Source organism: Anopheles cruzii, chromosome 2 (assembly GCF_943734635.1).
Source record: "Anopheles cruzii chromosome 2, idAnoCruzAS_RS32_06, whole genome shotgun sequence".
In the NCBI taxonomy this organism is placed as follows: domain Eukaryota; kingdom Metazoa; phylum Arthropoda; class Insecta; order Diptera; family Culicidae; genus Anopheles; species Anopheles cruzii.
Window position 1 is genome coordinate 58,076,163 of NC_069144.1, and position 19,272 is coordinate 58,095,434.

The following is a 19,272-nucleotide window of genomic DNA, read 5'->3' on the forward strand; positions in this document are numbered from 1 at the left end:
ACAATCACACAGAACCGTTTGGGACCGTTTGGGTTCTTTGTCGTTTGCTCGCTTCCATTCAAAACGTTCGGCTGTCGTTCGGTTCGGCACAGTTGGCAACACCTACTGCTCGACTACTCGAATGGTGTGCTGCGGGAGCGAATGTTTGCGGGAAAAAGTAAATTGCAAATAAATCTTAAAAGAAATGAAATTAATCTTAAAGCTGCACTTATTTTTGTTTAATTACTGTTAAATTACATCCAAAGGTTACATTTCTTTGATTCCATTCGAGCTGTTTGCATGATCCAGTGCGTGCAAGAGTGAGAGCGAAAGTGTGATGGAACAATCACAAACGATGTGCGATCTGTTGCTTTCTATTCCACCTCGTTCGATGATCACCTGTTTATTTTTCTTTCCAACCCAACCTGTAAAACAACGATCTATTGTGGGATTCTATTCTAATGGGCGCGCAGTTTTATTGACCATTGACCGAAACAAAATAAGAATCTACATGCAAGGCGTGCTCGGTTTTCAATATTTATGAGGACGTACTGCCTTCTCCGGATCAAACAGCTTCGGATCGCTCAGGAATTCGACCGCCTTGTGATAGGTGGGAATGAGGCCAGCGTTCTGTGATTTGATAATCTCCTTCTCCACCTGTTCGTGCCGTTGCTTGCACAGGCCGGTTATGTGACGCCCGTACACGCGACCAGTGTACGGGCTCTGAAACTGCGACAGTAACTGGACGTTCTTGTAGTCCGGACTAATGCCATGTTTGCAGAGGATGCACTTTGGTTGCTCTTTAGCGAACGGGTTTGCTTCCAGCTCAACGGGGGCATCGCTACCGGACCGGTCTGTGTGTTGTTTCCGGCTCCTCGTCAATGCCCCTCCGATTTGTGCCGGCCGAACGCAGACCGTGCGGTTTATGTAACCTGGAACGAAGAACGAACCAACGATGATAAAACATGTCCGGTGGGCAGAGCAAGCATACGCACTCCACATGCCACTCGTGGCCTTTATTGAAAGACGTGATATCATTCCGAAAGAGATTTTTGCTATTTTTCACGTGCTTCTTTCACTTGCAATGTGTTTTGTTTACTTTCTACGAGCAATCACTGACACCCATACAATCGTGTGCTCGACTTTAGAAAGAGATAAAAGTTTATTGTCGATTTCGAGCAATATTCGGGCAATCGAGCAGGCGCTTTCTATTCGAGTACTGCTACGTGACAGCGACCACTCGTTGGCTCGGATTGGCAAAGGGGAAACACCTAGCCCCTAACCCATAGCCCTAGGTTTTACGCGTTTTCCAAGCGCGCGATAATGTGCAACGCGAGCGCCATCATCATCATCATTGGCCAGGCGTAGTAGAATGTCACAGTGCATCGGTTCTGTGTTCCGGAGTGATTACGGCGACATTAGTTAAACGCGACCCCGTTTCGACCAAATTTGTAACCAAAACATGACCCCGTTCTCGGTACGCCAGACTGGACAGTGAATCGGGGATACGATTCGGTGGAAATTAAACACAAACGAACGCACAATCAACCACAAGCCACGGCACGCCACGGCTACGGTAGCGAGAGCCGCAATACGTTGTTGAATAATAATATGCACTTTGGCCACCCAGAAGCAGCAAACAACCCGTAAAAGTGGCGATTGTTAGCGATAATCTTAGTTTTGAGCGCTATTTCCTCCAGAAGATGCAGGTAAGGTTGACACCGCACGTACCCCGAGTGTCCTTCGTGAGGTTAAAGTTCCTTTTCTTTTTCTCGTTGTTTTTCTCGTTTGCGTTCCGCGCAAGCAGCAAGTGGACGATCCCCCCTATTTGACTGTTGGAACGGAAGTAAGCGCCAAATACAAGGGGGCCTTCTGCGAGGCGAAGGTGCGCAAGGTGGTACGGAACATCAAATGCAAGGTCGCGTACAAGCAGGCCGGCCTCGGGTCCGGCGTCGTGTCGGACGACCAGATCAAGGGCGCGCTGCGTGTCGGGGCCACGGTCGAGGTGCGGCACCCGGAGCGCAAGGAGTATGTGGAGGCCACGCTGACGAAAATCCAGGACTGCTCCCAGTACACGGTGGTGTTCGATGACGGCGACATTACGACACTCCGGCGGAGCGCCCTGTGCCTGAAGAGTGGCCGCCACTTTAACGAGAGTGAAACGCTCGACCAACTTCCACTCACACACCCGGAACACTTCGGTAATCCGGTCATCGGAGGCCGAAGGGGTCGCAGATCACGGCACCTGATGCCCGACGATAGCTCGGACGAGGACGATGAACCGACGCCCCACTCGCGGTCGGCCGCCAGCGATAAGGAGGAAAACATTGGCAAGGTGGTGTGCGTCGAGACGAGCGACAACAAGAAGAAAAACCCGAAGGAGAACTGGTTCCCGGGGCTGGTGGTGGCACCGACGGCCCAGGACACGGTGCGCATCCGGGTGAAGGACGAGTACCTGGTGCGCTCGTTCAAGGACGGCCGGTACTACACGGTGCCGAAGAAGGAAGCGACCGAGTTTACGCGAGACAGCGTGAACCGATCGGAAGCGGCCGCCGTGTCGGCCGCGATCGAGTACATGGACAAAGATGTGCTGCCTCCGCACTGGGACCGCGAGGCGCTGTTCGGAATGGCGGACAGCTGTAGCGACTCGGAGCAGGAGCTCGAAACGGACAGCTCGGACGATGAGCCGACCGAGGAGAAGGACCACTTTGTGGCGCAGCTGTACAAGTTCATGGACGACCGCGGGACGCCCCTGAACAAGGTGCCGTCGATCATTAACCGGGACGTGAATCTGTACCGCCTGTTTCGGGCGGTCCAGAAGCTGCACGGCTACAACCGGGTCACGAGCCAGAACCAGTGGAAACAGATTGCGCTCCGGCTGGGCTTCTCACCGGCCACGGCCAGCATCACGAATCTGGTGAAGCAGGCGTACAAAAAGTTCCTGTTCTCGTTCGAAGAGTTCAACCGGAAGCTGGGCTGCACGATGGTGCCGCACCCGAAGACGAGCCGCTCGAAGGGCCGCAGCCTGGTGCGGGCCAGCTCCGTGCAGTCGCCGAAGCTGCCGGAGAAGGAAAAACTAACCGCCAAGGAACGGGCAGCAGCAGTGGCGGCCGCTGCCACCACCGTCAGTGCCACGAGTGTCAATGCATCGTCCGGCAGTTCCGGTTCGGGTAGTGGCGGCGGTGATGCGACAGGTGGGCCGGCTGGGAACTCGGCCATCGACGAATCGGGCAACACCAGTGAATCGAGTACGGCCGAAAGTGCCACCTTGCGACCAACCACCAGCAGCAAGCGCAAGGTGGTCGCCCACGGTGGCGGTAGCAAGGTCCGGGCACTGGTCGATAAGTTCGAGGAGAAAGGCAAAGACCGGGACAAGGAGAAATCGGCAACACCGTCGTACGAGGCGAAATCGGCCGATGGTGGAGGGAAAAAGGAAGAAAAAGATGGCGGACCCACGCCCGGAACGGCCGTGTCCATAGCGGCGGCGGCAAAGAAGGAAAAGGTGCCCAGCAAGGTCGCTTCGAAAACGATCGACACGATCGTGGAGAAGCGTGGCCGCAAACGGAAGGATGCTGATTCGGTCGATTCAAAAAAGGACGATCGGGAAGGATCGTCAGGCGGTGGCGGTGGCGGCAGCGGTGGAAGCGGTGGGAACACCACCACCGTTCCCAGAGGACCGTCGAGTGCCAAACCGGAAAAGTTTTCCGCCGCGCCATCCAGCGGTCAGACTGGTCAGAGCAGTGGCAGTGGCAGTAGTGGTCCCAACGGTGATGGTCCCGGCGGTGGATCAGGCACCGTAGGCCACCCAGGCAGAGGCATTAGCCCTGGCGGTGCATCAACACCCGATTTCCCCATCGAAGCAGGCGATAAGCTCAAAGTGTACTACGATGAACAGAAAGTGACGTACGAGGCGAAGGTGATCGAAATTGCGATCCAAGAGGGAAGCCCGATCTACTTGGTCCACTACACCGGTTGGAACACAAGGTACGTGCGGAGAGGGGGGAGCGCCGTAGCGCTGAACTGTAGCCCACTTTACTGTTTCCTGCCTTTCAGGTACGACGAATGGGTTCGGAAGGAACGGATTGCGGAAAACTTAACCAACAGCAAAACGAAGAAGGGCAAATCCAACTCAAGCTCTAGTTCGTCGAATAATGCCCCCACGGGTGGCAATAAATCCGGACCCGGATCCGGGGGCGATAAGACGCCCCGAGCCGGCAAACGTATCCGTGGCAACTCGAAGGGTGACGGTGGTCCGGGCAGTATGACCCCGCGGGCGACAACACCGAACGTGGGTCGCACAAAGTCACCGGCCACACCGTCGAACCGGCGGCCCCTCACCCGGGGTTCTGGTTCCGCGGCCAACTCCGGCTCGCTCTCGTCCGTGACGGCCGCCGCCGCTGCCGCACTGGCCGGTCGGCGAACGTCGAACAATACGGACATTTCGTCCTCGCTGTCGGTGCCAACCGATCCGGACAACACAAGCGACACCGATTCGGATGAGCCGATGATGAAAAAGTGCACCACGAACAGCACCTCGTCGACGACCTCGTCCAACTCGTCCATCTCGATTTCGTCCACGAGCACGAAAGTAAGTACCACCGCCGAGGCCGGTTCGTCGTCCGATGCTGCGGCCATCTCCGACGAGTTTTCCAACGGTGCAGCAACCAAGGGTGGTGGTGGTGGTGGTGGCCGTGACTATGATCTCAAACAAGTAATTTCCCAACCAACTGCACCGCATTTAACCGCTCGATCCAGATCATTACTAACCGGGGACCATTCTCTGTTTCTTTCTCTCCATCTCTGCTCCCTTTTTTCTGTCTCTCTCTCTCTCTTTCTCGATCCCCGTTTCTCATACTCCACTTACTTCAAATGTCCCGTATCCTTCGCTTCGATTTCGCCAAATTCTGCTTGCGCTCTACGGTTTGTAACATTTTTTTCTGTTCATTCGTTTTCTGTTAATCTTTCTTCCAATTCGGCTAATCCGTGTCAACCACCGATCTCTTTCTTCGCCCGTGTACGATCCTCCCTTTCGATCGACCACCTGCTATCGTTGTAGATCCGTTCCGAGATGAAGGGAGGTTTCAAGGAGCTCAAATCACCGGGCTCACCGGCTTCCGATACGACCACCACGACGACAACGACCACGACGGCGACCGGTGCGGCCGGTGATGGGCCATCGGTGAGCGCCAAGCTACAACCGAAGCAGGAAGCGACAACCGCACGCAGTGGTACGGCGATGACGACGTCGGCGGCACAGGTCGGTGCCATCAAGGAGGAACCAACGATCGCGGGCTGCGTGAAAGAGGAAGAATCGACCGTAACGGAAGAGGACGATGAACCGGGAAAGTCCTCCGAATCGGAAACGCTCAGCGAGGAAGACAGCTCACAGTCGTCCAACAAAGCGTTCTCCAGCTCGCCGATCACGACGATGGTCGATTCGGACACGGCCGAAACGCCACTGCAGGGAGGACCACTGATCGTCTCCAGTCCCAAGCTGTCCTCGTCCCCGGAACGTTCCGGTGGGCTTTGTGAGCCGGACGATTCCTCGTCCACCGATGCGCCACTCGTACGTCCGGGTACCACGGCCGCAGCCGCCGCTGCTGCCGCCGCTGCCGCTGCCAGGTTGACGGATGTAAAAGGGCTGCTCGGAAGCATCAAATCCGAACCGACGGCGGCGGCGGTGAAGGAAGAGAGCAGCTCGCCGTCCGTTAGTAAACCACCGATCAAAACTTACGGAACGGCGGCGACCATCATTGCCAACTCGGAAAAGATGGCATTTTGTAGCTTGCGTGACGTGTCTGCTGAACCCGGGGCCAACGTTGACACTAAACCACCCGATTCCACCCCGATCGGCGTTGAGGCGGTGAAGCAAGAGTCTCCGGTTAAAGCGGAACCATCCGCTACTCCCGTGGCGCACGGAAGTTGGCCGAAGAAGGAAGAGGACGATGAAAAGGTTTCTCCCGCAGCGGCCACGAAGCTAGCGTCCCCGCCTGGCACGAAACAGTCACCGGTCGCCGCGTCGAAAGCGACGCCGGTCAAGAGTGAATCGGTTTCACCTGCTCAGAGCGTCATAACGATCACCAGCCCCGGCACCGGTTCCGGTCAAACGAAGGCGCAAATCAAATCGCCCAAATCGTCTTCGCTGGCCACGCTGGACGAAAGTGCCGGTTCCGTGATCGGGAAAACGCTGAGCAGTGTGCTTTCCGCGAACTCGATCTCGTCAGCAGCACCGGTCCCGGCCACGACGGCGGCGTTGGCATCGGTATCGATAGCGCCGTTTTCGATCGCACACGCCGCCGGCAGCAGTAGCAGCACGTTGGCCGCTCTCCGGGCGGAGAAGAAACATTTTTCAGCCATCGGTAGCGCCGCAAACCTCGCGGGGGTTCCCGGTGGGGTCGCGTCTGAGAAGAAAGGCGCACTGGTGGTCAGCAGTGGCAGTAACCCCGTACCGGCGGTAGCAGGCCCACCGACCGCGACCGTTGGTGGCCCTTTAAAACACGGTGCTGGGCAGCTGCTGGGGGAAAAGAAACACTTTTCCTCGTCCACGCTGACGCCGGCCCAGAACAAGTTGCTCAGCAAGGAGGCCCTGTCGATCAAGTCCATATTCGAGTCGACCGCCAACCGGATGGATGAGAAAATTTCCGACATCTACGAGTTTAAGGAGGCCGAAGACGAGTTTGATGACCCGGAGGTGACCGGTGCCAGCCGAAAGCTCGTCTCGGACGTTCCGCCGGCCGAAGTGGTCAGCTCGCTAACGCCAGCACTCGTTGCGTCGCCGGTGGCCTCCGCCGGTACTGGGCTGTTGGATGATAAGCGCAAGAAACCGTTGCAGCGTAAAGGTGCTCTTCACAGCACCGAACCACCCGATACGCCATCACTTGGTGGCGGCGCTGGTGGCTATGGTGCGGTGAAACGAACGAAAAAGATGTCCCCCCACAAACCGGTGGCAGCGGTCGAACCGCCGACCACTGCGGAACCAGCCAAGCCAGCGAAAACTGGTGTCCGTCGTGAGACGAAGGAAAAGGACGATCAACCGACCGACCCGTCGACAGCGAACGTGCGTGCAACGCCTGCTGCTGTGCCGGTCGACAAAACAACACCACAGAAGGCTGCTGCTGCTATGTTGTCGTCGTCGTCAGTAGCAACAACCGCCTCCGTGATGCCTGCAGCGGGGATCGCAACACCGTTCAGCACGATCGTCACTCCCGTCAAGAGTGACTCGACGTTTGATGTGCTCCGTAAATCGCCCAGCTTCAACCTTGTGGCCAACCAACCCCTGACCAAGGATGAGGCGGTCAAGGCGCAGGAGGAAACTAAAACCACCACCACGGCGGCACCACCGTTGGTTTCGGCGACGGCACCGGGAATCTTCACACCGGTTATTGCCGGCACACCACTCTCCGCATCGGGTGATCGCAGTTCGGCCGGCAATCTGATGACTGCGCCCGGCAAAGGACCGTCCACTTCCGTCCTGCTGGCCATTGCAGTGGACGATAAGCAGAAGGAAGAGCCAACGTTAGAGAACTGCAAAAAGTACTTTAACGACATGAACTTTGAGTTCGATGCACCGACCGTCAAAAAGCCGCCCTCGATCGCGGACAAAGTGCTGAAGGCACTGAGCCAACAGCAGCAGCAGCAACAGCAGCAGCAACAGCAGCAGCACTCGATGCCCACCGTCAAGTCAGAAAAGATGGACTTTCTTCCGTTAAAGTTTATGCCCAGCTCGATGCACCATCATCCGCTGATGCACAGCAGTAAACCGACCCCGATCGGCGGCAGTGCCCTGGAGACTCCGTTGGCGATATCATGCGCCGCCTCTTCCATCGTTCCCAGCACCGGAACACCCAGCGGAGTGTCGTCCGTCGTAAAACTGGAATCATCCAACGCGACCCTCTACTCTCCGACTCCGGTGCCACTCAAAGTGGATCCCGGTTCGGTAGCGGAGCAGCAGACAAAGGCCGAACCAACGCCGCCGGGCACTCCGGCACGACAAGAATCAGAAGAACCATCGCGGGTTGGTGCTCCGAAACCAAACAATTCTCCGCTGGCTGCCGGTGCACCACCGGCCACGGTTTCGGTACTATCTCCACCACCACAAACGGGTGCCCACGGCAAATTGATGGACCACCTTCCTCCGGCAGCTCGGAGCAACGACCTCACGGAGTCGATCCGTAAGCTGGACGATCCACGATCGTCCTTCACACACGATGACGAGTCCACCGACAGTAACGATTCCGAGCATCGGCTCATCATCGAGGATGCGGAATCGCAGGGCAGTGGCGAGCCACCATCCGGTGCGGCCCATCTGGCAGCCTTCGCTGCCACTGCGACTCTACCGACCACCGATCGTATTAATGCGCCCGGACAACAACACGAGCGCACCGCAACGGCAGTGATCGTACACTACGATCAAAGTATGAAGCTTCAAACGTCAGCCGTGGTTGGTGCGAAAAAGGAACTGTTTGAGGAGAAACCACGGATCACATCGACCGCGGCGACCATTGTCACATCGTCACAACCCTCCACCACCTCCATTACCCTCGAGATGGCATCGGCCGCATCGGCCGCTGCAGTTGCAGCCGTGGCGGACAAGGAGAAGATCATTTTCGGGCACGACGCAACCGCAACGACGCAGCCCAAGGACGAAACGATTTCAACCCCACCAACAACTGTACACCGCACAGCACCTCCGTCTTCATGTTCCTCCGCTACGGGAGCGACGGTCACCGCGGCCAACGTGGTAGTGGCGGACAAACCGAAGCCGCCGAGCGGTGGCGGTGCGAAGCAAAGTTTACTGGAAACGATCATACAGAGCGAACTGAACACGGTCAACCGTGGGCTCGGCTCGGAGAGCTATCTGAAGCTGAAGAAACAGACGGATCGTCAGGCAGAAATTGATCGTTTTTCGCAAAAGGTAGAGCTAACCATTGCTGCCTTATGCTCCGTTCCGTCGTCGTCGTCGTCGTCGTCGTCGGTCATTACTACTTCCAGTGGTGGGAATCAAGAACCGTGCCAACTGGTCGACGACAAGCTAGGGCAACAATCTTCCTCTCAACAGCAACAGCAGGCAAACAATGAATCTCTCTCGCTGTTACTCTGCGAGGAGACGATCCCCGGTTCACCGGCCCCGAAAGATCACGACCGTTTGCCACCGGCCAGTGGGGGCCGAAAGGTGTACGCCGAGCCACCGCTCGCATCCGCTTTTCTACCACCGCAATCCATTCAGACGGCCAGCGATCTGAAGCACGTACCGATGGATCTGGAACCGCCGGTGGTGACGATCACGATCGCCGGAAACACGACGATCAGCAGCACGAGCAGCGTACAAGGTGGTGGTGGTGGTGGTGCTCCGTTTGGTCACGCTTCGTCGCGCGTGATGGGACCGGTTGGTGGCGGGAGCGGTGCCAAAGGTGGTGGTGCTGAGTCTGCGGTTGATACACCGAACAGTTCACCGCGGGATTCCGTCAGCCAGGATGAGGGTAAGTGTACTCAATGTGAACTATGATCGGTGTGACATTATGCTTCGTTCTGCTGTCGCCTTTTAGCACACGATCAAGAGTCGTCACCGCTGAAGAAACGGCGCCAGCGCAAACCGAGTGAAGAACCGACTCACAAGCGGCGGCGGACGGTAAACTCCAGCTTTGCCTGTGGTGGTGGTGGTGGGTACAGCAGTGCAAACAATGGTGGTGGTTCCAGCAGCGGCTACGGTCGCAGCCAGCGAGGAACGGCTACAAACAACGGTACGTATCCGTGTCCGGATCAAAGTAGCCCAGTCCCACGTTACCGTTTCTATCTCTTCTCCCCTCAACCCCGCAGCTTCCGACAGTGAAGACAATTCGGACTCACTGGCCGCTTTCCATCGAGCGTCGGCCCTCATTACCGGGGGCAAATCGGGCCGCGCTGGCCAGTACAACTTCCTGGTGAACTTAGGTAAGCTCCACCGGTTATTGACAATTGGGCCGTTTACTGATGGCGTGCCGTTTTCCGGTTTTCACAGACCCCAGCCTAAACACTAACCAGCGGATAGCGATACTGAAAAAGAAGATTCAGGAACTGCGCAAAACGTACAACGCCATCAAGGCCGAACTGGCCAGCATCGACCGGCGGCGCAAGAAGCTGCGGCGGCGCGAGCGGGAAAACAAAAAGCAGGCCAAACTGAACAGTGCCAGTGCGGCGCAATAAGAATCGCAGTCGTCGCAGTTTACCAAACGGACGCCTACTTTGTTGGTATGTTGCACTTTTGCACTTTTCTCGACTTCTCGGCGGAATGGACCTCCATCCTGGCAGGATTTGCTTCAAAACGAAGTTAAGATTTTCATCTGGCAACACACTGATATCAAGCGTGTTCTCTTCTTATTAAGCGTGTTTTTTATCAACCTTATCGTGGTATTTGACACACCTGAAACCGGTGTAGAAATCTGTACGTACGGATGTGTAAAACATCTCTCCCTTAGGATAAGCCAGCTCTTTTACTCGTAAACATACTAAGGATCGTTACGGAACCGGAACGTCAGTACAAACGGCCGTACTGTGTAGTGTTTAGGTTTTGTAAATACTGTTTCTGATAGGCGACCTTCAGCCGGTAGTGCGCGCATTAAGCTTTTAATAGAGGATTTCGTTTTTTTATCTTCGTTTTTGCCAGCCGGTACAAAAACTCATCCACAATAAACTAAGCTACTAAATTCAGTACAAACATTCTTCGGTTGGTTGAATGTAACACTTTATTTGCACAGTATTCGAGTAACACTTTCACAACCATCGCAAGCAGCAGCAGCGTTTGAAAGAGATCATAAATAAGTCGCGCAGGTACGCAGCTCTACACGGGGGGGAGCGTCAAGAGGTAAGAGAGTAGTGATCTGGCCTAGTTACAGGAAAGATTCGTTGTTTAGGCTTCATCGAGACTGGGCCGCTGGCTGGCGGTCAGCGTAAGAAACACCTGCTCCAGGGACGTCTGGCCGAGGCTGTAGTCTTCGAGCCACAGCTGGTCGTGCGCTCGCTCCAGCAAGCCAAACATCTCGGACCACCGGCGGTTCGTGTCGACGATGTGGTACGTGAGGTAATTGTGGTACTCTTCCTTCAGCCGGGCCCCTTCACCGAACGTGTCCTCCAGAAAGCCTTTGATCGCCCGTTTGTTCGCTTGGCTCGCCTCGTCCGTGTACGTGCGCCTTAACTTCACGGTCAGAAAATAGCCGTGCGAGAATTTGTTCTTCAGATGCTGCGACGATCCGAGGCACCGGAACGCCCCGTTCACCATGATGGCCAGTCGGGTGCAGAGTGCCTCGCACTCGTCCATACTGTGCGACGTGAGCACGAGCGCGGTTCGACCCTCGGCGCGCACCCGGCACATCACGTTCCAGAAGTGTCGCTTCGCACCCGGATCCATACCGGTGGTCGGCTCGTCCAGATACACGACGGCCGGCTCACCGAGCAGTGCCACGGCCGTACTAAGTTTCCGCCGAGTGCCACCACTGTACGCGTCGATGCGTTTGTCCAGGTGGCCGCTAAAGTGCAGCTCAATCGCCAGCCGCTCGATGGTGGCCGCAATCGAACGGCGCGGGATACCACGCAGCCGCGCGTACATGTGCAGCGTTTCACGTCCCGTCAGATCGTCGAGCAGCGCGTCAAACTGGGGACAGTAACCGATGCGCCGGTAAACGGCCGGCAGCTGTGTGCGCAGTGCGTAGCCACCGACCCAGGCGTCACCGTGCGTCGGACGACAGTCCCCGGTCAGCATGCGGAAGGTGGACGTTTTGCCGGCACCGTTGACACCGAGCAACCCGAAACACTCACGATCCCGGACCGCAAACGTAATCCGATCGACGGCCACCAGCGAGCGGCCGTACCGTTTGCTAAGCTCGCGCACCGCCAACAAAGCCGATCCCGGGCCGTTGAAACCCTCCACACGGGCCCGTTCGTCGGCCACATCCGTGTCCTCCCCTACCGCGATTGTTTCCGTCTCAGCGGTACTACCACGCTCGGGGGCTGGATTGCGCCGCCGCCACCCGGCCCGGATACCGAAATAGTACCGACGAAGGTTGATGCCGTCCAGAAGTCGATACTCTTTCAGCAACAGTGCCGCGAATGAAAGAAGTGCGATCGCGAGCAGATACACCAGGTTGCGACTGATGCCTCGGGCGCTGAAGGAAAAAATGTCCACATCTTGTGAACGACGCGGAGACAGAATGGGATATGAGTCTTGTCCGCCCGCCCGCCTCGCCCGCCTCAGCTCCGTCACTTACCACAGCAAAGCTCGTTAAATTTGCACGCCAACTGGGGCGTACAGAAGGGCATGGCGTCACAGTACGCGTCACAGATCTGGCGCGTCGTTTCCATCACGTTGATGTTGTTCAAACTGTGGCTCAGGGCGAACAGCGGGAACACCATGTAGATCCACTCGAGCGTTTCGGCCACGTGCCGCAAATCGAAGTCCTTTACCTTGAGCAGAAACACCGCCGTAAAGAGGACGGTCCCGGTGAAGATGTTGAAGATGAGCATCTTGATAAACCCGGTCGACGGTACATCGAATCCGTACGCCCCGAGGTACGTGAACGGGATGACGGCCAACCCGAAGCACACAAACACCAGCGCTACCCGGCCGAGTTCGGCCGGTGTTGACCAGCCTTCCTCCTGGAAGGCGGCCAGCGTCGCTAGATAGAGGCACATCGCGCCACAGTACACGACAAAGTCGAACAGAAACGAAACGCCCCAAAAGGTGACCGGTTCCACGCCGCTCACGAACTGAAGCAGCTTCGAGCCGGACGATCGCTCCCGGACGTAGTACAGAATGTAGAGTGCACCGACGAACGCCATCGCAAAGCCCGTATTGAAGGCCAGCTGAAAGCCCAGGTTGCTGGCGGCCTGGGTGCGCAGAAACCGCACGGTGCTACTGTACGGTAGCGGTTTGTTGACCACCGCCAGGCTACAGTTCCGGCAGAGTGTCCGGCCGATAGCGTTGTACAGCACGGCCAGCGAAAGCGGTGCCGTGTGGTATGCTTTATTGTTGAACCACGCCGTGTACCGATCGGGCCCATCCAGGCTGGCACCGATCATGAACGTATTGTCCACGGTGCGGATACTTTCGACGGCCTGTGCCACCCGCGGGGAGAGATAAATATTAGTCTACCTCGCGAACCGGCACATGGTCGCCCTCAACTGCACGTCCTTACCCTCTCAAGGACGTACTCCGTAAAGTTGCGATCGATCACGATCAGCTCGTGACGTTCGGCGCTCGGCGCTTCTCGGATCACTTCGTAGTACGCCGTGGCGATCGAGGCGTTCCCGTCGCTTCCGGTGGAAAGAACGGTGCTGGTGCGCTCGTAGCTCGTTAGGCTAATGTCCAGGGGAGGCAAAACGACGTTGTTGGGAAAAAAGCGTACGATCGCGATCACCAGCAACACGAACGCCATCGGCAGTAGCACCTGCAGCATGGAGATCTTCCACGCGCGAATGAAGCTGAGGTACTTTTTGCTCAGCATTGCCACCATCTGGCTGTGGCGCAGTGCAACCCCGGTCTGTAGCTCGTACGATTCGGTGATCGTAATCAACGGTGGAGCAGCACCATTCGCACCGTGGGATCGTTCTTTCCGACCCTCGGCACCCTCGGTTTCGTCCTGTCCGAGTCTGCAAAAGACAGGAAAAGAATAGAGTGTGATCGTTCACGATCGAGATCCGCCGGATCCGGATCGTTCTCACCGCATGAAGACTTCCTCCATCGTGGAGAGCGCTATTCCGTAGCTGGAAATTCCGCACCGATCGACGTTCCGTTCCAGTGCCGCCAGTGCCGGCTGAAAGGCACCCCGGTGCTGCTCGGGCAACCGGAAACTCAGCTCCGTCCCGATGTCCGATTCAAGCCGCACATCCGGCACGAAGCGACCCAACAGCTCCGTCAGCGCTTCCGGTTGACAGTCGGGTCGCTTGACGCACACCAACCGATACCCGGCCCCGAACCGTTTCTTCAGATAGAACGGTGTCCCGACGGCCCGCAGCTCTCCGTCGCACATGACCGCGACCCGATCGCCGAGCACGTCGGCCTCGTCCATAAAGTGCGTTGACAGCACGATCGTACGGTTGCGCTTTTCGCGCTGCAGCAACTCCCACACCGTTCGCCGGGCGCCCGGATCCATCCCGGATGTCGGTTCGTCGCAGAACACGATCCTCGACCCACCGCACAGGGCCACCGCTAGCGACAGTTTGCGTTTCATGCCCCCGGACAGGGTGTGCGATTGAGCTTCCCGTTTCTGCTCGAGCCCCAAGGCTCCCAGGTACCGGGCTACCTCCGCCTCGAGTCGGTCCTCATCCTGGACACCCTTGAGGCGGGCGAAGAAACGAATGTGTTCGGCCACGGTTAGCTCATCGAACAGGACGTTGTGCTGCGGGCAGAAACCGAGCGAGTTGCGAAAGGCTTGTGCCCCCCCCTGACCGACCTGGTGCCCATCGACCATGGCCACACCGGCCGTCGGTGGGTACATACCGGTCAGCATGGCCAGCGTGGTCGTCTTACCCGCCCCGTTGTGGCCAAGCAGGACGGTGATTTGATCGCGATAGAAGTTGACGGTCAGTCCGCGCACTGCTTCCCGACGCTCCGAAGGTTGTTGGCCACTGGCGAACACTTTCCTCAGCCCGATCGTCGCTATTCCAACCGCTTTGTCGGTGGGTTCTTCCTCCATGTTGCCCGCATAGGTTCGGTCGGCAACTGGCGGCGGTGGCGGCGGGGAATGCAGTTTAGTTCGTTCACTTAAGCCACGTTCTCGGTCGGTGCTGGCCGAAACGCGATGCCCGAACACTTCGCCGCACCAGAAGCTCCGGGTGAAGGGAAAGTTCCACCTTCGCGGTACCCCAAACTGTCCGGGTGCGATCTGTTCGACGTAGAGGGCCACCGCCAGGTAGACTAGGCCGTCGAACAGTAGCATACCGAGCACGTGGCCCATCGTTAGCCGATCGTCAACGGTCACGGGGGTAAACAGATTCGTCCACTGCAGCCCGGTGGCCGTACCTTCGTGCTTCATGAACAGCATCACCCCGTAACCCATGGCCGTGTTGCTCCACAGGCTCATGGCCAGCTTGCCGGCGAGTGACATGCGATCGTAGTTGCCGAACGTGAGCTGAAACGGGGTCAACGAGTAGAACCACACGATGCCGGCGATTCCGGACGCAATGTTCGCTGTGGACAGAGAGAGAATAAAGGGGACCAACAATGAATCCTTGACCACTGTCCCCCAAGGCATCTTTTTCGGGGTGGTTAGTACCTTTCGAGAAGAACGTACTCAGCATGAAGCAGAGTGCGATCGTCGTGATGCCGTACACCAGGAAAAACAACCAGATCAGGAATCGGTTGGAAAACTGAAAGATGGCCACCTTCGTGTTGGTGGTCAGGGGCACGGTCAGCAGCAGCGTGATGAGAGTGATCGACACCGTTAGCAGGACGAGCGTCCGCACGAACCACGCCACCCAGTGGATCCATCCGTCGAGTCCCATCACCTTCATCGATTCCTTCAGCTGCCGCTCCTTCTCGAGCGTGATAAACTTGACCGTATTGATGCACGAGTAGAAGAACGCCACCATGACGATGGAGGGAAACAGATTCTCCAATCCACGCAGCAACGGATCATCGTAGTACGGAGGATACGGGAAGCGCTACGGCAGAACAGAGGCAAAGGAAAGTGAAAACCGGTCTATACGCATCGTCCTCGTTCCCCGGGGGTGGCCCTTACTTTGAGCTGAACTTTGGGGAGCGTCACGTTACTGCTGGTGCCGTGGCGCACCTCCAGCACCGCACGACTGATCGCATTCTGGACGGAGGCAAACCCTTCGGCGTAGTAGTTGGCTGGATAGCCACCGTCGCTGGCGTTAATGTTTCTCGCGCCGTACACCTGAAACTGGGGAAATATCAGGAACGTGCGCCAGTTGGCCCAAAACTGAGCGCCCGGCAGGGTCGTGGTCCGCATTTCGCTCGGAAACCGCAGCGCAACGGTCAGCTGCTCGGGCAACGCGGTGATGTTCTGTGGAACGGAAAGAAACCGGTTAAATATCCGTTCGCACCCATCCGACGCAATCCCCAATTCCCCATCATTACACGGAGCTCATCGCCGAACTCCACTCCGGCGAGGTAATTGTGCGTGACGAGCGTCTTGTGCATGGCTTCGGCACTGCTAAACCCTTCCTGGAGCACATCCGTACCGAGCGCGCGGGCCGCCCGTCCAACGACCGCGGCGAACACGTCATTGCGCGGTGAGTAGACAATTTTCAGCCCGATCGGATCGTTGGTCACCATCTCGCTGCGGTATCGATCGGTAGAGAGACGGCGGGCAAGAAAATGAATTTCCAGTGAAGGTCACACACGGGGTGGGGGGGACGTTACGTTACCGTATCATGGCCAAACTTTCCACATTCAAGCTGGCGAAGGACGTCGGCCGGCTGTACACGGTCGGTGTGACGAGACCTCGGACCAGAATCAGCAGCGAGCAGGCGAGCACCGGAATCACGATCTCAAATACCGTCTGCACGTAATGGCGCTTCTGGATGGTCCAGTTTTTCCACAGCAGCAGCACAAACTTTTGCCAACTCGATGACGGCATTTTGTCGCGTGTTCCGTGTTCCGTTCTTTTTCTCCTATTTCTCAAGCACGGGCAACCACGGTCGGCATAGTAACGGGGGTCCGTTTGCTAAGTTATTTCATCACTTCCCAAGGCACACTAAGGGTGGTGTTGTGAACTATAGTTACAGTGTGGAGTTGCTGTTGCTCCGTGAGCCGATGTTCGTCTAATTATGGGGACCTTTAATGGGCAGTGTGTTCCCCGGCCGCCCGCAAACCGGTCCGCGTAGCGCAGAGGCTGGGAAAATTCGCACTCTCACACACTACCAAGCAACGGGCACACGGTTAAACTCATCATCTTGATGGTGGCGGATGATGATGTTGAGGGTCACCTGTGATTGCGTCAACACCGGAACACAACCCCTTCCAGGCGGCGCACTCGCGGGTGTTCGATAACTCGATTGACGACTGAATGGCCCGGCGGGTGGGTGATTCATTACACCAGATCGCAAAGTTTCACTGTCAAAAAATCCGCGTTTGGTGGCGCGCGCGCGTTGCTGAGCATCGCCCATTCATTACTCTGCTGGTGTGTCGTCATATGGTTGCTACGATGAGGCTATGTTTGGGGTGGCTAAATTGGCGCGGCACCGCGCATTTGCGGCGGCAGTGTGTTCGTTTGCGCGAGCATACGCGAGCGAGCACGTGGTGGTGCTGTCGGTGTGGTGGTGTGTCTCGCGGATGGTCGTTCTGTTTTGTTGCAGTTTGTTTACATAGTAAGCCGGGAAAGACGCCGCAAAGTAACGCTTATCAGACAATGCACTTTATGTCGCGTGCCGTCTGAGTTTCTGTGGTGGAATTTTCTTCATCCTGTAAACATCACCAGCAAAAACCCCTTTTAATAATCGCTCATGGATTGCATAAATTCACCGCAACATGGAATTGGCGGTTATTTCCACGCCCGAACCTGCGCGTCAAACGTGGCAACGGGGCAATGATGCTCGGGATCGGCTTTCGGAGCCATATTCTGTTTTGTTCCCCCCGAGCGGCTTCGAAGTGATGGTACCAATACCAATCAACCGAAGGGATCAGCAGCGAATCAGAAGTACGGGTTCGACATCATTGCCGAGTGTTCCGTGGCCAGCGACGGTCGCGCTAACTTCGTGGTTCCTGTTTCGTTGTGCTTTATCAGTGTGGAAAGTTAATTCAATTAACAATGAAAGCGGCAGTAGCGACGATCGCGGTGCTCCTGCTGTGCCTGGTGGCGCTCGAAGCGAAGCGGCTGTTCATCAATCCGTACCCACGGTTTAAGGCGGCTCACCCGCACGATGGTGACGACGACGTTGGAGAGCCCCTCTTTCTGACGCCTTTCATCGCCAACATGTCGCTCGAGTCGGGGCGTGCCGCGGCCCGTGTCAACCATGCCGCCATTCCGGCCGACATTGAGAGCTACTCGGGATACCTGACGGTGGATGCGGCCACCAATGCCAATCTGTTTTTCTGGTACTTTCCGGCCAAACTGGCACCCGAGTCGGCCCCGGTAGTGCTGTGGTTGCAGGGTGGCCCCGGCGCTTCGTCGCTGTACGGTCTGTTCACGGAGAATGGACCGTTTTCGGTGAGCAGCAAGCTGAAGATCGTGCCGCGCAAGTACAGCTGGCACCTGAACCACCATCTCCTCTACATCGATAACCCCGCCGGCACAGGGTTCAGCTTCACCGATAAGGACGAGGGTTACGCGCGGAACGAGACACAAGTCGGTGCCAATCTGTATGCAGCGCTGCAGCAGTTTTTTACCCTTTTCCCGAACCTGCAGCCGCTGCCGTTCTTCGTGACCGGCGAATCGTACGGTGGCAAGTACGTGCCGGCCGCGGCCCACACGATCCATCAGCGCAATGGCAAAGCGAAGCTGCACATCAACCTCCAGGGCATTGCCATCGGAAACGGGCTGTGCGATCCGTTCCACCAGCTCGTGTACGGTGACTATCTGTACCAGTTGGGGCTGATTGATGCGAATACCCGCGACCAGTTCCACCAGGCGGAAGCGAAGGGTCGCGAGTGCATCTCGAAGAAGGACTTTAACTGCGCGTTCGACGTGTTCGATGAACTGATCAACGGTGATCAGTATCAAGGCGGGTCGCTGTTTAAAAACGCATCCGGCTTCAGCACGTACTTCAACTATCTGGAAACGGAACCGGACCCGAAGGATGATTTTATGGGCAAGTTTCTGCAGCGACCGGCCACCCGGAAAGCCATCCACGTGGGCAACAATACATTCCACGACCTGGAGGGGGAAAACAAGGTCGAAGATCACCTGAAGCTGGACGTGATGAACTCGGTCGTACCGTATCTGGAGGAACTGCTCCATGCGTACCGTGTCGTCATCTACAACGGCCAGCTGGACATCATCGTGGCCTACCCGTTGACGATGAACTACGTAACGAAATTGAGTTTCCCGGGCCGCGACGAGTACCGGAAGGCGCCCAGGCACATCTGGCGAGTTGACGGTGACATTGCCGGGTACGCCAAAGAGGCTGGCAACTTGGCCGAGGTGCTGGTGCGAAACGCCGGTCATATGGTGCCCAAGGATCAACCGAAATGGGCGCTCGATCTGTTGATGCGTCTTACGCACGGTAAAAGTTTTGCCTGAAAACAAGACGACACCCCTTGTCCTCGGCCATCCCATCGGCGAGAGAGTGGAAAATAAAGCACCCGACGGGGGGCAAGTTCTGAAGAAATTGTGATCGTCTTCTTGGTTTTCTCTTTAT

At 56.9% G+C, this 19,272-nt stretch overlaps 4 protein-coding genes across 4 annotated transcripts; 2 read left to right on the plus strand and 2 right to left on the minus strand.

Annotated features, from left to right (window-relative positions):
- Positions 1-434: 434 nt before the first annotated feature.
- On the minus strand, positions 435-1,101 carry LOC128267754 (28S ribosomal protein S18c, mitochondrial). The gene is made up of 2 exons (XM_053004657.1): positions 975-1,101; positions 435-911 (listed from the first exon to the last, which is right to left on the minus strand). Exons 1-2 carry the CDS (start codon positions 1,015-1,017, stop codon positions 511-513), a joined length of 444 nt encoding a protein of 147 aa, XP_052860617.1. The 5' UTR covers positions 1,018-1,101; the 3' UTR covers positions 435-510.
- A 581-nt stretch (positions 1,102-1,682) lies between these two features.
- LOC128267084 (serine-rich adhesin for platelets) lies at positions 1,683-10,639 on the plus strand. The gene is made up of 8 exons (XM_053003874.1): positions 1,683-1,688; positions 1,787-3,963; positions 4,033-4,690; positions 5,036-7,040; positions 7,149-9,458; positions 9,525-9,719; positions 9,796-9,909; positions 9,977-10,639. Exons 1-8 carry the CDS (start codon positions 1,683-1,685, stop codon positions 10,159-10,161), a joined length of 7,650 nt encoding a protein of 2,549 aa, XP_052859834.1. The 3' UTR covers positions 10,162-10,639.
- A 225-nt stretch (positions 10,640-10,864) lies between these two features.
- On the minus strand, positions 10,865-16,553 carry LOC128267085 (phospholipid-transporting ATPase ABCA3-like). Its single transcript, XM_053003875.1, has 8 exons — positions 16,342-16,553; positions 16,052-16,253; positions 15,690-15,977; positions 15,225-15,612; positions 13,672-15,139; positions 13,146-13,599; positions 12,219-13,065; positions 10,865-12,138 (listed from the first exon to the last, which is right to left on the minus strand). The coding sequence occupies exons 1-8, from the start codon at positions 16,551-16,553 to the stop codon at positions 10,865-10,867; spliced, it is 5,133 nt and encodes a 1,710-aa protein (XP_052859835.1).
- Positions 16,554-17,641: 1,088 nt separating this feature from the next.
- Positions 17,642-19,220, plus strand: LOC128277491 (venom serine carboxypeptidase). Its single transcript, XM_053015954.1, has one exon. It carries the CDS (start codon positions 17,724-17,726, stop codon positions 19,152-19,154), a length of 1,431 nt encoding a protein of 476 aa, XP_052871914.1. The 5' UTR covers positions 17,642-17,723; the 3' UTR covers positions 19,155-19,220.
- The last annotated feature ends 52 nt before the right edge of the window (positions 19,221-19,272 follow it).

Coding starts and splice junctions, on each gene's coding strand:
- LOC128267085 (XM_053003875.1), bottom strand. CDS start 16,553: ATGCCGTCATCGAGTTGGCAAAAGTTTGTGCTGCTGCTGTGGAAAAAC. Junction 15,613..15,689: donor TCCCCAAAGTTCAGCTCAAA/GTAAGGGCCACC, acceptor GTTCTGCCGTAG/CGCTTCCCGTATCCTCCGTA. Junction 13,066..13,145: donor CGGAGTACGTCCTTGAGAGG/GTAAGGACGTGC, acceptor CGGGTGGCACAG/GCCGTCGAAAGTATCCGCAC.
- LOC128267084 (XM_053003874.1), top strand. Junction 9,459..9,524: donor TTCCGTCAGCCAGGATGAGG/GTAAGTGTACTC, acceptor GTCGCCTTTTAG/CACACGATCAAGAGTCGTCA. Junction 9,720..9,795: donor AGGAACGGCTACAAACAACG/GTACGTATCCGT, acceptor TCAACCCCGCAG/CTTCCGACAGTGAAGACAAT.
- LOC128267754 (XM_053004657.1), bottom strand. CDS start 1,017: ATGATATCACGTCTTTCAATAAAGGCCACGAGTGGCATGTGGA. Junction 912..974: donor GGCCACGAGTGGCATGTGGA/GTGCGTATGCTT, acceptor TCTTCGTTCCAG/GTTACATAAACCGCACGGTC.
- LOC128277491 (XM_053015954.1), top strand. CDS start 17,724: ATGAAAGCGGCAGTAGCGACGATCGCGGTGCTCCTGCTGTGCCTGGTG.